The 16,376-nt window shown below is 39.5% G+C and overlaps 1 protein-coding gene across 1 annotated transcript in view; it reads left to right on the forward strand.

The window, feature by feature from the left end:
* The window catches only part of LOC123128156 (uncharacterized), a 33,202-nt gene that overhangs the window by 11,812 nt on the left and 5,014 nt on the right, over positions 1-16,376 (forward strand). Inside the window, exons 27-54 of the mRNA XM_044548095.1 lie at positions 3-116; positions 197-381; positions 462-570; positions 1,463-1,606; positions 1,731-2,024; positions 2,221-2,874; positions 2,967-3,167; positions 3,903-4,006; positions 4,674-4,963; positions 5,054-5,138; positions 5,229-5,543; positions 5,621-5,968; positions 6,048-6,534; positions 6,718-6,881; positions 7,500-7,659; positions 7,834-8,094; positions 9,975-10,163; positions 10,264-10,306; positions 10,383-10,507; positions 10,629-11,552; positions 11,639-11,712; positions 11,785-12,124; positions 12,204-12,302; positions 12,374-12,526; positions 13,188-13,369; positions 13,449-13,949; positions 14,428-14,605; positions 14,691-14,827. Of these exons, the coding sequence (XP_044404030.1) occupies positions 3-116; positions 197-381; positions 462-570; positions 1,463-1,606; positions 1,731-2,024; positions 2,221-2,874; positions 2,967-3,167; positions 3,903-4,006; positions 4,674-4,963; positions 5,054-5,138; positions 5,229-5,543; positions 5,621-5,968; positions 6,048-6,534; positions 6,718-6,881; positions 7,500-7,659; positions 7,834-8,094; positions 9,975-10,163; positions 10,264-10,306; positions 10,383-10,507; positions 10,629-11,552; positions 11,639-11,712; positions 11,785-12,124; positions 12,204-12,302; positions 12,374-12,526; positions 13,188-13,369; positions 13,449-13,949; positions 14,428-14,605; positions 14,691-14,827 (6,860 nt within the window). The remainder of the gene's footprint in view (positions 1-2; positions 117-196; positions 382-461; positions 571-1,462; positions 1,607-1,730; positions 2,025-2,220; positions 2,875-2,966; positions 3,168-3,902; positions 4,007-4,673; positions 4,964-5,053; positions 5,139-5,228; positions 5,544-5,620; positions 5,969-6,047; positions 6,535-6,717; positions 6,882-7,499; positions 7,660-7,833; positions 8,095-9,974; positions 10,164-10,263; positions 10,307-10,382; positions 10,508-10,628; positions 11,553-11,638; positions 11,713-11,784; positions 12,125-12,203; positions 12,303-12,373; positions 12,527-13,187; positions 13,370-13,448; positions 13,950-14,427; positions 14,606-14,690; positions 14,828-16,376) is intronic.

A 16,376-nucleotide genomic window follows, 5' to 3' on the forward strand; every position in this document is an offset into this window, starting at 1 on the left:
AGATTGACTTCTGTTCATACAGTGTTGGTGACGAAGACTACTGTGGGTATGACTACAGTCTTGTAGGGAAGCTCTCCGAAGTTAGAATTGTTTATCTTAACCGTTTTGTTCAAGAGGTATGCTATTTAAAGCTCATCTATGTTCTCCTTTTTGTCAATGACCTAAGGGTTCTCTCTTCTTTTCTTTATGTGTGCAGCTTACTGGTTATTTCATGGGTCTTGTCCCTAAAAGTTCTGATGGTGTCGTAAAGCTGAAAGACAATGTAACTAACTCAGAGAAGTGGGTTAGCAAAACTGATATGGAAGGATCGCCTGCCCTCAAGCTGGATGTTTCTTTCAGTAGACCTATAATTGTTATGCCTCATGATACTAATAGTCATGAGTAAGGATATCTCTCTGTATATAATGTTTTATATTCACCTATCTTTGTTGCATTTAATAAATGGTTATTTATGGTTGCAGCTTCTTGGAGCTTGATGTCCTGTACATAACAATCCAAAATGAGTTCCAATGGATAGGTGGTGACAAGAATGAGATGGGTGCTGTCCACTTGGAAATTTTAACAGTTACGGTAAGTCCACTGCACCTACATGTTTTTATTTGGACGGCCACCATAGGGGACCAACCTACTAAAACATTTTATAATATCAGAAAAAAATATATACAAACAGGGATTAGCCTAGCCATTGCCCAGTGAGAATCTTTGATCAGAAACTTTTACATGTATGCTAATTTGGGGTTGCTCCATCAAAATACAACTGTTCAGCAATGTTTCATACTTGTTCCTTCAAGTTTAAAGTAAAGGACAAAGAATAAAATGGAAGGGTGAAAATGAGACCACACGTTAATGGTTATGCTGTCTTCTCTTTAGATCTGATGAGAACAAATTGTTTTCAAGCAAACCCCCTTTTTTGGGAGTTTCCGCCCACAATTTGGAAGATGTTTACAATAAGTAAATGTGGAATGAAAGGAATACTTTAGGGGATAAAGTACGATTTCCGTCAGACTATTTGTTTATATTTCTGAGGTCTAGATTAAAGTGGAGGGAGCTATGTTGGTGCTGTTGTGGTATATATTATGTTTGGGTGATCATCTTCTAAAAATAAGATTTGTATAAGTTGAGGACAATCCTGTAAATCTCATTGAAGCTGTCTTCTTCACTACCAAAATTCGACACCCTTTTGACGATGCCATTAAACCACAATTGATCGTGCCTATTATGATTTATCTCGGAGGCATGATGATACCCTGCGCCTATACCTTGCAGTAACCTTCACTGATTCTATACTATATTCTTCTTCTTTGATGTATTGATGAATTATATGTACAATATCTTTCATGTTGCACTTCTCGTTCAGCAGTGTCAGTTTGACAGTTGAACACTGCTATTGCAAGTCTGATTACTGTTCTTGTTACTGTTGATCTTATAATTATTCTTATAGCTGTCATTGCACACTTTGTAGGTAAAAGACATAAATTTAACCATTGGTATGGATATGGTGCGGGGTGAAACTATAATACAGGATGTGAAAGGTCTCTCCGTTGAGATTCATAGATCATTGCGTGATCTGATGCACCAGTTGCCAGTGGTGGAGGCAGCAATTAAGGTAGCATACTTTCTCAGAATGAATCTTTACTTAAAATTCCATGGTCATAAGAAAAGTTACTATTTGCTTCTTCTTTTAATTGGAATGCCATTGTGATAGTCATTTTTCATCCACGTTGTGTCAGGTGGATGTTCTGAAAGCAGCATTATCCAATCGGGAATATGAAGTTATATCTGAATGTGCGGCGTCAAACTTTGCTGAGACACCACATATTGTGCCTGCTCTGGATGGTCCTCGAGATGGAACTTCCACATCGGAATCTCATGTTTCTGCAGCTTCTGTTTCTTCTGAAAGTATTCAGGACCTGTCCCAAGATACAGAAACATGGATAGCAAATAAATTCTCTGTTTCAATAAATCTGGTCGAGCTTTCTCTGCATTCAGGATCAACAAGGGATTCCCCTCTGGCTAGCGTGCAGGTACACATATTTAGCACTTCATTTCCATGTGCAGTCCCTCACTTTGAGTTTATCCATTTCTAGGACAAGTATTTCCGGACGGAGGGAGTATAATATAGTACCACCTGTAGTAGTATCACTGAAACTGCAGTGCCCATTCTTGCATTTTTTACTTAATTGAACTAGTATACATGATAATATAATATTCTGTTCTCAGGCAAGTGGTGCTTGGCTTCTCTATAAATCAAATACACGGGAGGAGACTTTCCTTTTCGCTACACTCAAAGGCTTTTCTGTTTTTGATGACCGCGAAGGAACAAAAGATGAGTTAAGGCTTGCCATTGGGAAATCAGCAACAGTCAGAGACACATCATCTGCCGATGGGTATGATAATCCTAATGAACTTGATTCAGGTGAACGAAGGATACAAAAGGATCTAGGCCTCGAGCCAATCCCCTCGATGCTCATTTTTGATGCTATCTTGCGAAAATCCTCGTCTTCTGTCTCCGTATGCGTTCAGCGACCCAAGTTTCTTGTGGCTCTTGACTTCTTACTAGCAATAGTCGAGTTCTTTGTGCCATCTGCTCGCAGCCTTTTATCCAATGATGAAGACAAGGACCTTCTACACATGATATCTCCAGTCGTGTTCACTGATAAAGTTTATTACCAGGAGCATTCAACTTTTAGTCTTTCACCTCAGAAACCTCTGATTGTTGATAATGAAAAATTTGAGCACTTTATCTATGACGGAAATGGTGGTAAATTATATTTGCGGGATAGAGAGGGGGAGATTCTTTCAAGCCCTAGTGCTGAAAGTTTCATCCATGTGCTCGGTGGTAAGACATTGCAATTTCGAAATGTCAAGATAGTGGTAATGTTCTATGCTTTCAATCTTTTTTGTTTCTACTTTCTTCTTTGCAATATACTTCTTGTTTCATTTTAAAATGCAATATGTTGCTGCAGAATGGTGAGTATCTGGACTCCTGTGTATCTCTTGGCAGTGATTGCTGGTACTCAGCATCAGAAGATGACCATGTCTACCTAGTAAGAGAAAATGCGCCCGAAAAGGAGGGCCTCCAGTCAATTCTTAATGAGGAAATTCCGGAAGGCATTGCTGAAAATGAAAGTTCTGACAGATCAACAGAATTCATAATTGAACTACAGGTATTGTTTTTCATATCTAGCCATGGCTGAGATAAGCTTGGATTTTATGTTGTAGGCTTGAATCAGGGATTCCTCGAATCAGATGCTTTGATTCTTCAAAATCGTTTGTGAATGGTTTTGCTATTTTATACTCCCTCTGTAAACTAATATAAGAGTGTTTAGATTACTATATTAGTGATCTAAATGCTCTTATATTAGTTTACAGAGGGAGTACATATCATCATCAAGATCCTGGATCTTGTTACAACAGTGCTTCCTTCTGGTAGTTCAGTAGCGGTTCCAGGTGGTTACTGGTGATAATAAAAAAAAATGTTGTCCAAACAGGATATTTGGAGTTTTGAATTGGTATCTTGCTTCATTTTTGTTTAAGGTCGAACTTCTATGCCCCACTAGGCACATATTTTTCCACTTGTTTTGCAATGGACTGCCAGGTGTTTAATGAGGCCTACCAAAGCCGTTTGTGCCTTATTGTGGCAGTTCCACATTCTTTGCATGGAAATTTCTCTAAGCTATTAATCCTAGTCCGTCAACATGTTAATGTAACTGGATAGCTCAAATACCTAATTTTAAACAAATATAGCCATTGCTGAATCTGCAATCTTTTAACCTTGTGTGGCTAGGCCAGTAACTGGTGTCGAGTGGTACTCAGTTGGTTATAATTGGGTGTGAATTTTGAAGCATTCATACATGATTCCGTTTATTGATTGTAAGCTCACTTGAGCTCCATCTTCTCAGGCTATTGGACCAGAGCTTACATTCTACAGCACATCAAGGAATGCTGGTGAAAATGTGGCGCTATCGACAAAGGTTATTCACGCCCGTACAGATGCATTTTGCAGGTTAAGTTTTTAGCGCCCCTAGGATAAATGTAGATCTCTCTTTTTTTTTAATCTTAGAACTGACCTAAACCATTCAGTAAAAATAGACTGAGATTAAGACCATATTATGTCATTTTAGTGGCCATTGGGAATGCATGTCTTTGCTTCCAGGGAGTGCATAATGCATTTCCAAATGCATGAAAGAAATAGCCATGAACACTGCATACACTATTATGTACAGCTGCAAAATTTCAATATCAAATTTTTCCATGGTCTTAATGTAGATGCGCTGTTATTTTTTGGGCACTGCACAGTATGGACTTCCTGAAATCTTGTCAATAAAGTAACAGTTGTCACAAATTAGCAATGGATGTCCGTTCTCAACAGCTGCACATTGCCTCCTTTCTTTTATAAATGAGAAATTTGAATATACAACTGCAAATTGGATGGAATGGATTATGCTGTTGCTCATAGCCAGATTGTGCACTTTATATAGATATCATATTTCCATCGTAGCAGAAAATAAATTGATAGTCAATTTCCAGAAAATTACTATATCACACCTTCTTATGGAGATTTCCCCCCGCAATCCGGCATATGCCAAGGGTTGTTACCTAACTCCTCAGCATCTTAATGGCGCAATTTGAACTGCAACACATATTTATTCTAACTATTTGTTATGCTGCAGGCTTGTAATGAAGGGCGACAGTATGGATATGAGTGGACACATACTTGGTTTAAAGATGGAGAGTAATGGCATCAGAGTCATAGAACCCTTTGACATGTCCATGAAATACTCAAATGCATCTGGAAAAACAAATTTGCATCTGCTGGTTTCTGAAATATATATGAATTTTTCCTTCAGTATTCTGAGACTATTTTTAGCTGTTCAGGAAGAAATTTCAGCATTTCTCAGGATGTCATCAAAGAAAATGTCAATGATGTGTTCTCAGTTCGATAAAGTTACAACTATGCAGGGTAAGACAGAAGCTGATAGTCTTGTTATTGGATACTCCTAGTGTTTAGTCCACAGGCATCAAGTCTTACGGAATTTGACTTCGTTTGTAGGCAATGTGAAGGATGAAGTTTACTCTTTTTGGCGACCACGTGCTCCATCTGGATATGCCATTTTCGGCGATTTCCTCACCCCAATGTCTGTGATTATGTTTAGTACTTCTGTTTCTCTTATATTTGTCATTTGATGGGACGACTTTATTGAAATTGATCATTTGTTTCATCTTAGGAATGAACCCCCAACTAAAGGAGTCCTTGCTTTGAACACAAACGTTGCAAGAGTGAAAAGGCCTTTATCATATAAGCTAATCTGGCAATCTGGTTCTGCAACAAATGAACTTCATCATGACAACAAAGATACAAAAAGTAGTCTCTCTATGATTGACCAGCTATGCTCTGTTTGGTTACCTGTAGCGCCTGCCGGCTATGTTGCCTTGGGTTGTGTAGTTTCAGCTGGAACTGCTGAACCACCTTTGTCTGCAGTTTTTTGTTTAACTGCTTCCTTGATTTCTTCATGTGGTCTAAGGGATTGTATTGCACTGAGGTAAGATGAACAATACCTTCTTTTTATATTTATTGTGCGTCTATAGAAGATGCTAATCACACATTATATTTTTGTAGGGGTAATACTAATACGTCATTTTGGCGCGTTGATAATGCTTTTGGTACCTTTTTACCGGGGGATCCTGCTAATGTCAGTGTGCATCCAAATGCTTACGATCTTCGCCATATGCTATTCAATAGTGCGGATTCATCTTCGAAGAATAGCTCTAAAGGGAAAGATAATCGGAATGACGATGCCTCTCAGATAGAGAGATCAGCGTTGACTTCAGGTCGGCTGTTTGAAGCAGTAGCAAGCTTCAAACTTGTTTGGTCAAACGATGGAATGTCTGCGCCAAAAAGGCTCTCAGTATGGCGTCCAATGATGTCGGAAGGAATGTTTTACTTTGGGGACATCGCTCTTAACGGGTATATAATTGATATGATACACTTTTCATCTTCCAATGTTTTTTTGCGATATGCAATTTAAACATAACTCTTAATTTAGGTATGAACCTCCGAATTCAGCTGTTGTCCTTCGTGATACTGGTGAAGATACCTTCCTAAGAGCCCCAGAAAGTTATAAGATTGTTGGTCAAATTAAGAAGCACAGGGGTAGAGATGGTATATCATTTTATTATCCTCAAGCTCCACCTGGTTTTGTTGCTTTAGGATGTGTTGCATCTAAAGGTCCACCAACAAAAGAGGATTTCAGTATGCTAAGATGTATTAGAAGTGATATGGTGACGGGAGGTCAATTTTCTGAGGAAAGTGTATGGGACTCACGTGGCTCTAAAACATCTGAAAATTTTAGTTTATGGACTGTGGATGAGGATTCTGGTACATTTCTTGTTAGAAGTGAATTTCGTAAACCTCCAAGAAGACTCGCTGTGAAGCTTGCTGGCCCCCCTATATCTAGCAGTTCAGATAACATCATTATTGATGCTGTAATAAAAACGTTCTCTGCTGTTTCCTTTGATGATTATGGAGGAATGGTGAGTCTTGTCCAAGTTCACTTCAGCAACAACTGGTATCAAATTTTGAGATGTTTAACTGTATGCAACGATCAGTGGCTTGTTCCTTTGTCTAAAGTTTTAGCTAGCTGTTTGTCTGGCGCTGATTTCACACCAGTTGTTGGTTACTCTTTGTTCTCATATCAATTAACCTTTTCTTTTCAGATGGTGCCATTATTTGGCATATCTTTTGATGGTGTTGGATTTAGTTATCATGGGGGTCCTCACCATCTAAATGCAACTGTGAGTTTGTCGTTTGTGGCCAGATCTTATAATGACAAGTGTAATTCGTGGGAGCCCTTCATTGAACCAACAGATGGATTTCTTAGGTAACTCCTCCAGGAATTAAATCTTGCAAGATACACATAATCCTTGTCGGTATCTTTCTTCTTTGCAACATACTTGTTTTCTGTAGTATATTCTCAGCGTTTCAAGCTCAAGGCAAACTGTAGACCTTTTCTTTGTTGTGAAGTTTTATTACTCCCTCTGTAAACTGCAAAAACGTCTTATATTAGTGTACAGAGGTAGTATTTGGTAACTGTTTGAGCCTGAGCAAGAACAGGTTTGGTCTGGTTTACCTTCCATCAGGCCATAGCACATTACCGTATTAGAAAGTAGACACAGAAATCACAGACTAAATGCAGAACTGTTATGCTGCTAGCTGGCCCACGCCAACAGCAGGTAAGATGCACAGTAGGATCGGTGCATGGAAAGGATAAATGGTATTTGTTTCTTTTTGGTTCCATGAGTCAAATTTGATAAGATTATACTGATTGCGTTATATCTTCAGTTCAAGTTGTTACGGTCTCTGTCGCCTATAGAAGGGGAGGCCAAACATTAGACTAGATTGTTCTAGCTGCCTTGCCCTACCTTATAACAAGAGCGGATTGCTTCCGTTATGGTGTTTTTGATTTTGTAATTGGTATTCATTTTTCTCGCGTTTTTAGGTACCAGTATGATGTGAATACACCAGGTTCTCCTGCGCAACTCCGTATTACCTCGACACGGGATCTGAATTTGAATGTGTCAGCTTCAAATACAAACATGTTATCACAAGCTTATCTTAGCTGGAGCAATATTACCCTTGGTGATGAATTATACAGGAAGGTAAATCGTTTCTGTTTTCTTCTGATTATGTAGCCGTTTCTCTTTTTTGTGCTATCTTAGGCTAAGGCTATAATATTCTGCTATTTTGCCATCTGTTATGTTATAAGAACTTTTCTCACTTCTCTTATCTGTCCATCTGTCCACTCATTAAGTGTTGTTTAATTCCATGACCAGGAAACATCTTCCCCTACCCAGGGATCAATTCTTGATGTGCATCAGCGAAGGAACTATTATGTTATTCCACAAAACAAGCTTGGTCAAGACATATACGTAAGAACAACTGAATATAGGAGCTCAGATATTACTCTGTTGCCATCTGGGGATGATAGATCTATAAAAGTTCCAGCATCAAGGGATCTACTGGATTCTCATTTGAAAGGGAAATCTGCTAGGTTATATCGTCTGATGATAACTGCTATTATCGCAGATGCTGAGGCAAGTCTTTTCTTTTGCATTCCGTTATGTACTACTTCCTCCGTTCCTAAATATTTGTCATTCTAGAGATTTCAATAAGTGACTACATATGGAGCAAAATGAGTGAATCTACACTCTAAAATATGTCTATATACATCCGTATGTGGTAGTCCATTTGAAATCTCTAAAAAGACATAGTTAGGAACGGAGGGAGTAGTATTTGATGTTGTAGCTGAACATTCAATACATTTGCATGTTTGTGTGATGCCTGTCTGTTGGCAAAATGGTACTTTAGATGTAAACTCTTCATCTACTTAAATTTTTTTCTCATTACATTTGGCCGTTAGCACCTGAATATATTATGCTAGTATCTCACACTTAGAGAACAGTATGGCAGGACATACTTGCTAACAAAATGTTGTGTAAACTTTACAAGGTTCTGCAGGAACCAAAGCACATCCGAAAATCCTAAACATCACAAGTAAATTGAAAGATGAAGGAAATACAATCAAAGTGTGTAAGTAACGTGCAACTAAAGCTGCAAGCAAAATGAGAATTTGGTATATTAGGTACGGAGGGAGAATATCTATTAACAACACCTCCTCCCATTAGCAATATAGTGTTACTGTTACACAAGAGTTATGACTTATGACCCTCATGGGCCAACACTTGGCCAGATGGGCCACATTGGTCAATTCATCCTATGCACATGTCATGCTCAATTCATATGCTAGACCTGTCCAAACACCGGGCTGTGCCAGAAAAACTCGGTCTTGTATGGCAAGAATCAAGTCTGCCCTCCCTGAAAAAGGTCAATCTTAAATGCTGAAAAGTTATTATTCTTTGAATGGATAGCATTGTATTACCATTTCCTGAATTGAATATCAGTTGTAATTTTTTCTGTATATGAAATCGTTGTTTTATTTGGGTTCATGGGTGAACATCTAGCCTGAGTTGAAAATTTGGCCAGGCAGGGTTCCTTGAACAGCTCTAACATATGCTCATGTGGTGCAATGTTAGTGCCAACCCAGTTACGCTAAGTGGTTCCACCAGTCCCGACTGGTTACTGACCGTAAACTAAGTGGGCATAACTTGAAACTGATATCGGTTGTACTTAGCAATGTGACTGGCGATGACCAGTTTGCAGGAAAAAATGTCGGAAGCTGTACCATTTCATACATGTTCTAGCCCACATTGTCTGGCAAAAAAGTGAAGTCGAGTCTCCAGGTGCTGATAGCCAACTTGGGGAAACCTGAAAAGTCAGCTAGAAGCACTCACAACCTGGAGACACTATGTAGAGATTTGGATTGCATTCAGTGTCCAGACTTTCAGAAGACCAGCCAGCTACGGAGTTGCATGCGTTTATCAGCCAGTGATTGCAGGTTTAGATATGCTGATGATGGTTCCGTAGCATCTTATATTACCATATGAAGATTGAACGGAAAATTCCCAGCATCACATTAGATCGTAGCGTCTTATATTACCATATGAAGATTGATTGGAAATTGCCCAGCATCACATTAGATGAGGAGATGCAGCCAACAAACATTATATAGGCTTAATTTCAGTACGTTAGCATTTCAGGGCTCATCTGAAATGCCAGGATTTGGTTGAAATTTAGCTTGGCTAATGTGTTCACTTATTGTTCTGTTGGTGAAACTCATCTGAATGAGTACCATGTTTGTGGAGCATCGCATAAGATTTCTCTTCCTATATTGAATACCTCTTATGCTTCTCTTCTTTCAGTATATACTTATTTTATGCTTAAAAGTGTCTAAACTTTCTTAATGGAATCATTTATTTCTTCTGTCAAATGATGAAATTTGAATTAACTATCTGCTAAATAAAATTTAGCAAACAGGCAAATTTCTACTCATTCTAGACATGTTTTTCCTTCACAGATCAATGCTGGTAAAGGGTTAGCAACTGGTGAGTATATGACAGCAGTGCGGCTCTATTCAGAAGGTAGTTCTATATCTGGTGTTCAGCAACAGAGTGCCCGTACTTGTGCTGCTGCTGGAGAAAGTTCTTCGCAAATCACAAGAAAAGTGACTTGGAATGAAATGTTTTTCTTCAAAGTCGATTCTGAGGTATGTGAACTGGGCACTCTTTCTTTGAGTATCCATGTCATTTATTCTCTTACTGTGGTCATTGCTTTAACATCCATATCTTCTGTTGATTACATACCAGGAGAATTATGTTCTGGAACTTGTTGTCCTTGATGCTGGTAGAGGTTTGTGGCTTTATTAACTGCTATCTTTTTTCGTGTTGCCTGCACTTGTTTATATTTTATCATGTCTTACCGACAGGTCAACCCGTTGGTATTTACTCCGCTCCACTGAAGCAAGTAGTGCAAAAACTCCCTTCTGCCTCAAGTTCTGACTATGCAAAATTTGAACTGACTTTAGGAGATCTTATGACAACCAAGGTAGTGGTGAGAACTGATATTCAAGGCTGTAGATTAGTCATTTGTTTTTTTTTGGAATAGAGTGCACAAATAATATGCTTCTTTTTGTATTTAAATAAGGTTGATTAGCGTTAATATAATTATGCAGGAACATGAAATTCTTAAACCAAGTGGAAAAATAAGATTTGCGGTGCTTGTTTCTGGTAGGGCTACTGCTAAACAAGGAAGCAGAGCCAGTCCTAACAGAAGCAGGAGTGGGTATATACAAATTAGTCCTTCCAAAGATGGCCCTTGGACAAACATGAAGTTGAACTATGCTGTGCCAGCAGCATGTTGGAGGTTTGGGGATTGTGTGATTGCTAGTGAAGCAACAGTCAAGGAGGGAAACAGATACGTTGGCATACGTTCCCTTGTGTCAATCACCAATACAACGGATTTTGCTATTGATTTGCGTCTAAAAGGAAGAGATTCTCAAAGTGAGGGGTCAGATGGCCAGTTAGAGAATTCTGATAAAGATGATCAAATAGAAGTTGGTGTGTTGGAGCCTGGTTCCACTGTTCCAGTTCCATTGTCAGGTCTCTCACATCCTGGTGTTTTTTGTACATTGCAACTAAGACCGACCATTCATCATGAACTTGTGCAGCATTCCTGGAGTGATGTCCAGGAGAGGCGCAGTCAAACTGAGTTCCGGAATGAGCAGGTCCTAGATATATGTGTATCAGATCTGTATGAATCTGAAAACTTACTGTTCTGCTCACAGATAGATGGGTCTTCTAGTACTTGTCAAGGATTATGGTTTTGCTTGAGTATAGAAGCCAAGGAGATAGGCAAAGATGTCCGGACTGACCCAATATACGATTGGAGTATAATTATCAAATCCCCATTATCGTTGACATATTATCTTCCCGTTCCTGCACATTACACTGTTAGTGCCAGCCGCCTTGATGAGGAAGAGATGAGTTGCTCCCGGGGCGAGCTAAACCCTGGTGAGGTTGTGAAGGTTCAAAATGTTGATCCAAGAAATCCTTTGTACCTGTCCCTTGTTCCACATGGGGGTTGGGAATCAGTACATGTATGTATAATTTTGTTTTTGTTCCTAGCTGATGTTGTAGCTTTTTAGAAGTGTGAGTGTTGACATGTTTTTTCTCCAACCCCAAGGAGCCTGTTCCAATATCACATCCCACCGAAGTTCCTTCAAAATTCATTAATCTAAGAAGTTCTTTGTCAGGAAGGTGAGGATTCAAACATGGAAATATTTTGTGGATAATTTCATAGAACACTTTACATCTTTCTTTCTCTTGTAGAGTTGTGCAGATTATGCTTGAACAAAGCAGTGATAAGGACTATCTGATGGCAAGGGTTATCAGAATATATGTTCCGTATTGGATATCATTTGCAAGATTGCCTCCACTCACCTTGCAATTCATTGATATCACTGGAAGAAGAGACAAGAGACGCTATCTTGCGCGCCCACGTGCAGAAAAAAGTGATAAACTGCTCTATGGTATAGGACATGAAGAATTGGTCGACGGATACACCATAGCATCTGGGTTGAATTTTAAGGGTTTAGGTCTCTCAGCATGTGTCTCCAGAAATGGACAACAGTTAGGAGCTCTCAAAGAACTATCACCTCTTGCTGACATGGTTAGCTTGGATGCATTCATTTACATATATATTCTTTTTAACATCTTCGGTTCCTAAGATGATCTGTTTGTTTCTTTAGGATGGTACAGTTGATCTTTCTGCCCATGATAATGATGGAAAGTGCACACATCTATTTCTTTGCTCAAAGTTATGCTCGTACCAAGCTGTTCCAACAAAGGTAACTGAACGTTAACCTTTAACTTCATATGAAAATTGTTAATCAGTTAACTTCATGTCATAGTACAACAGGTTATCTATGTACGGCCATACACAACTTTTACAAACAGGGTTGGCCAAGATATGTTCATAAAACTTAGTGCTGGAGATGATCCGAAGGTCCTACATGCGTATGACAGGAGAGTCTCCTTTTTGTACTCTGAAGTGGGACCTGACAAACTGCAGGTACTACTTATCGATCGTAATGCTAGCTCCAGATTTATACATGAATTGCTCACGAAGCTTTATTCAAAACTAAACAAATCTTTTGTGACAGTTCTCTTTATGCTCTCTGGTTGTTCACGCAACATTTGAATTAACAGATGCTTACAACTTCCATTGGTCATTTTCATTTGCATCTCAGCGTCGTGTATATTGTTATGAAGAAAATACTTACATTAGAAGTTTTATGAAAGGTGGAGTATCTCGTACAATAATAACTAGAAAATACTTACATTAAAAGTTCTGTGAAAGGTGGAGAGTATCTCGTACAATAATAACTAGCACAATAGACTGTGCATATCTTATTCAAGGTTTTGCTCATCTAAGGGAACTAAGGAAAGTACAGTGGACCTGCTGGCCTTGTGCATCCTGTTGTCCTTTAGTCTTAGAATCCCATTTTATGGATCTTTCTTACTTCACTTGTGTAAACATTAGTTGTACTAAAAATGCAAATAGTATTATATATACACCTGCATTATCTTCGGAAAGAAAGTAACTGTAAAAAGCTCTGGATGTTCTCATTGGCTCTACTTTCCTCCAGATATGACAATTTCCTTTCATTTTATAATTTCCTGGTAGAATTATTATAAGGTGTATTTACAGTCATGAGCTATCTTATCTGAAGGTCCGATTGGAAGATACTGACTGGTGTCAGCCTCTGGATATAGTAAAAGAAGATACTATCGTAATAGCAATGAGAAAGCAGGACCGTACTCAGAAATTTGTGAAAGCTGAGATACGTGGTTATGAGGAGGGTTCAAGATTCCTGGTTGTATTCCGTTTGGAGCCCACAGATGGGCCGATCAGGTATGAAGTGATCTTACAATAGTTTGCAGGTACGAAACCCTCATCTCTCTAACTATGACAATGATATGACTGGTTTCAGGATCGAGAACCGGACAAGTAATGCAACTATTGGTACTCGCCAGTCTGGTTTAGGTGAAGATACTTGGATCCAAGTGAAACCACTTTCGACCAGAAAATATTCTTGGGATGATCCATATGGACAGAAAGCCGTTGATGTTAGCATACAGAAAGGAGATGTTACTAGTTTCCAGTATGTTGACCTTGAAAACCCTGTTGCAAGTTCCACCAGTTTCGGGGAGCACGGCGTCAAGTTCAACATAGTTGAGACTGCCGATGTCACAATATTGAGGTTCACCGATTACCAAAGAAGACAGGAGGGGTCACCTGAATCTGAACTGGTTGCATCTACGTTGATGCAAAATGAGACAGAGACAGGAGCTGGACCCTTGGAGCTTATTATTGAACTGGGAGTTGTTGGAGTCTCTTTGATTGATCATAAGCCAAGAGAGCTTTTGTACTTAAATCTGCAGAAGGTTTTCATCTCATACATGACTGGTTATGACTCTGGGACCACTAGCAGGTATACCTTCACATGCATATACTATTCGATCAAATTTTTGTTCATACACACATTTTTGCTGAAAATCAACATTGTTTTCTGAGCAAGAGTAACCATTTCTGTTTTGTGGGGATCCTGAGATACATTTCTTTCTTCCTTGTCTTGTATGTTATATAAGTCTGTTGGTTGAAGCTGCTCTTTTGTCTTTTGACAAAAAGAGATGACAAAGCCTGAAGTAGCATGTTTGAAATCTTGTTAAAAAGGTGCATATATTGCTTCATAGAAATGTTGGGCATCTAGGAGGTTTATTTGGTTTGTTGTCAATTTCTTATTTGTACTAGACCAGCTGCTTGATTTAGGCAAATCACAGCCCCTTTCAGCATTTGCAATGGTGAGTGGTTAGAGATAATGTTGCTTTGAAGCTCGCTCTACATATGCCTTCTATCCTAGCATTGCTTGTGCCACTGCTTTTTTCTGCTGACGAATATTTTTTTTTCAGATTTAAGTTGATCATAGGCCAGTTGCAACTCGATAATCAATTGCCGTTGTCCATAATGCCTGTTGTTTTGGCAACTGAGAGCATGCCTGATTCAAATCATCCTGTTTTCAAAGCGAACATTGCTGTAAGCAATGTAACTTCGAATGGTATTCAAGTCTACCCGCATGTCTATATACGGGTAATATTTGTGCTGCACAGTTTTTCGACAAACAAATCTATAAAGTACCAGCAATGCTAAAAGTGGACAATTTTCTCTCTTCTAGGTAACTGACCAAACATGGAGGTTGAATATTCATGAACCTATTGTTTGGGCACTGGTTGATTTCTACAACAATCTTCGCTTTACCGGCACCTCCAGCAGCTCAACTGTCACTGAAGTGGATCCTGAGATAAGAATAGAGTAAGCACCTATGTTATGTTGAAACTCAGTTTGCCACATAATTACGGCAGTAGCTTTAAGAATATTTCACTTATTTCTGAGATGGATACATCTGTATTTGAGTTGTTTCTGTTACTAATATTTTACGGTTTTACGTACTGAGTTGTTCACCAGTATAATAGCTGAAACTTCGAAGTTGTGGACTAGCACTACATTTGTTATCTTGCTCAATTTCTAATTTCGGGATTGGTTTCCGCGTATCCTGTAGTTATAGCAGGCAATACATTACATACTACATTATTAGGACTCTAAAACTTTATTATTTTGAGTAACTAGTTAAATAGTGACCATGGAAGTTAAATGCTCATGCATTTCTATAGGAACTGTTTTTATTGCATAATTTGTTTAAACTCTTGTGTTATCATAGTTCCTAACTTTGTGCAAATAAAACAAATCTCAAAATATATGTCAATCAAATTGACTAATCAGAATGGCGTGCTACATCTATCTACTACATAGAATGTATGACAATCGTGGTAATTAATTTCTTGGCAACTTAAGTAGTTGTTTGGATATAAAGAATTAGAGGTGAGATTTTGGCAAACCAGTTTTTGTTAGTTTTTCTGTTAAGGTAGGTTTATACTATTCCTTGTTTGGATGTGAAAATAAGAGGGCCACCGTCTATAACTTCTGCTGGCCACACACACTAAATTGATGGCCCGAATTCTATTCTATCAACCTTCTGTTCATCATCCTCGGCCGTGGGACTAGCCCTAAAATCCAGTACGATGCTGCGTTATGATTGCAGTCCTGGAAGCCAGAGGTCGAAGTGAACATATAGATGATGATAAGCCACAGGTACAGGTGGTGACCATGTGGGAGGTAACATGCATGGTCCTGGCGGCACAAGGAGTCAACTGCAACAAGGTGGTAGCCCAGTTCGGCTCTCAGCGCAGACACAACGCTTCTGGACCGCATTGCACGGCTCACCTCCCGCCCGCCACATCGCTTCCTCCGCCGCGGCATCTTCGTCAAGCTCTATGTCACTCCAGCTGAGGTGCCCATGGTGGTCTCGTTTTCGCCGCCGGCAGAGATCTGTACCAAGAGATGCCCGTGGTGGCCTTGTCGAGCTCTTGTGGCTGCCGGCAGAGTTCACCATGTAGTAATCGTCGCCATGCGCGCCCTGCCTGCCGTGGTCACTCCCACCTCTCCATGCGCGCCCTGCCTGCCGTGGACACTCCCACCTCTCCATCCCATACGGTGACGGTCATGTCCGAGCACCAGCAGCGAGCTTGTGCATGGAGAGGACGTCACGGCGCGACGCGCTCAACATGTCTCTCTCCAACGACTTCATGGCAGCCGTATAGAAAACCAGATTATGCAAAAATGCCAATTAGTCGTTTTTCTAAAAGCTGGGTTGTCGGGCTTCTGTAAAACTTGGTTTTCTATCCATGAAGCGGCTAGACAATTCAAACAAGATTTTAGGTTGTTACACCAGAATCGAGGTTAACGAGAACTAGCTTCCTACAATCCTGGTGTCCAAACCCTAAGAGTTAATCTCTGAGGGTGA

This window comes from Triticum aestivum, chromosome 1B (genome assembly GCF_018294505.1).
Source record: "Triticum aestivum cultivar Chinese Spring chromosome 1B, IWGSC CS RefSeq v2.1, whole genome shotgun sequence".
Lineage (NCBI taxonomy): Eukaryota > Viridiplantae > Streptophyta > Magnoliopsida > Poales > Poaceae > Triticum > Triticum aestivum.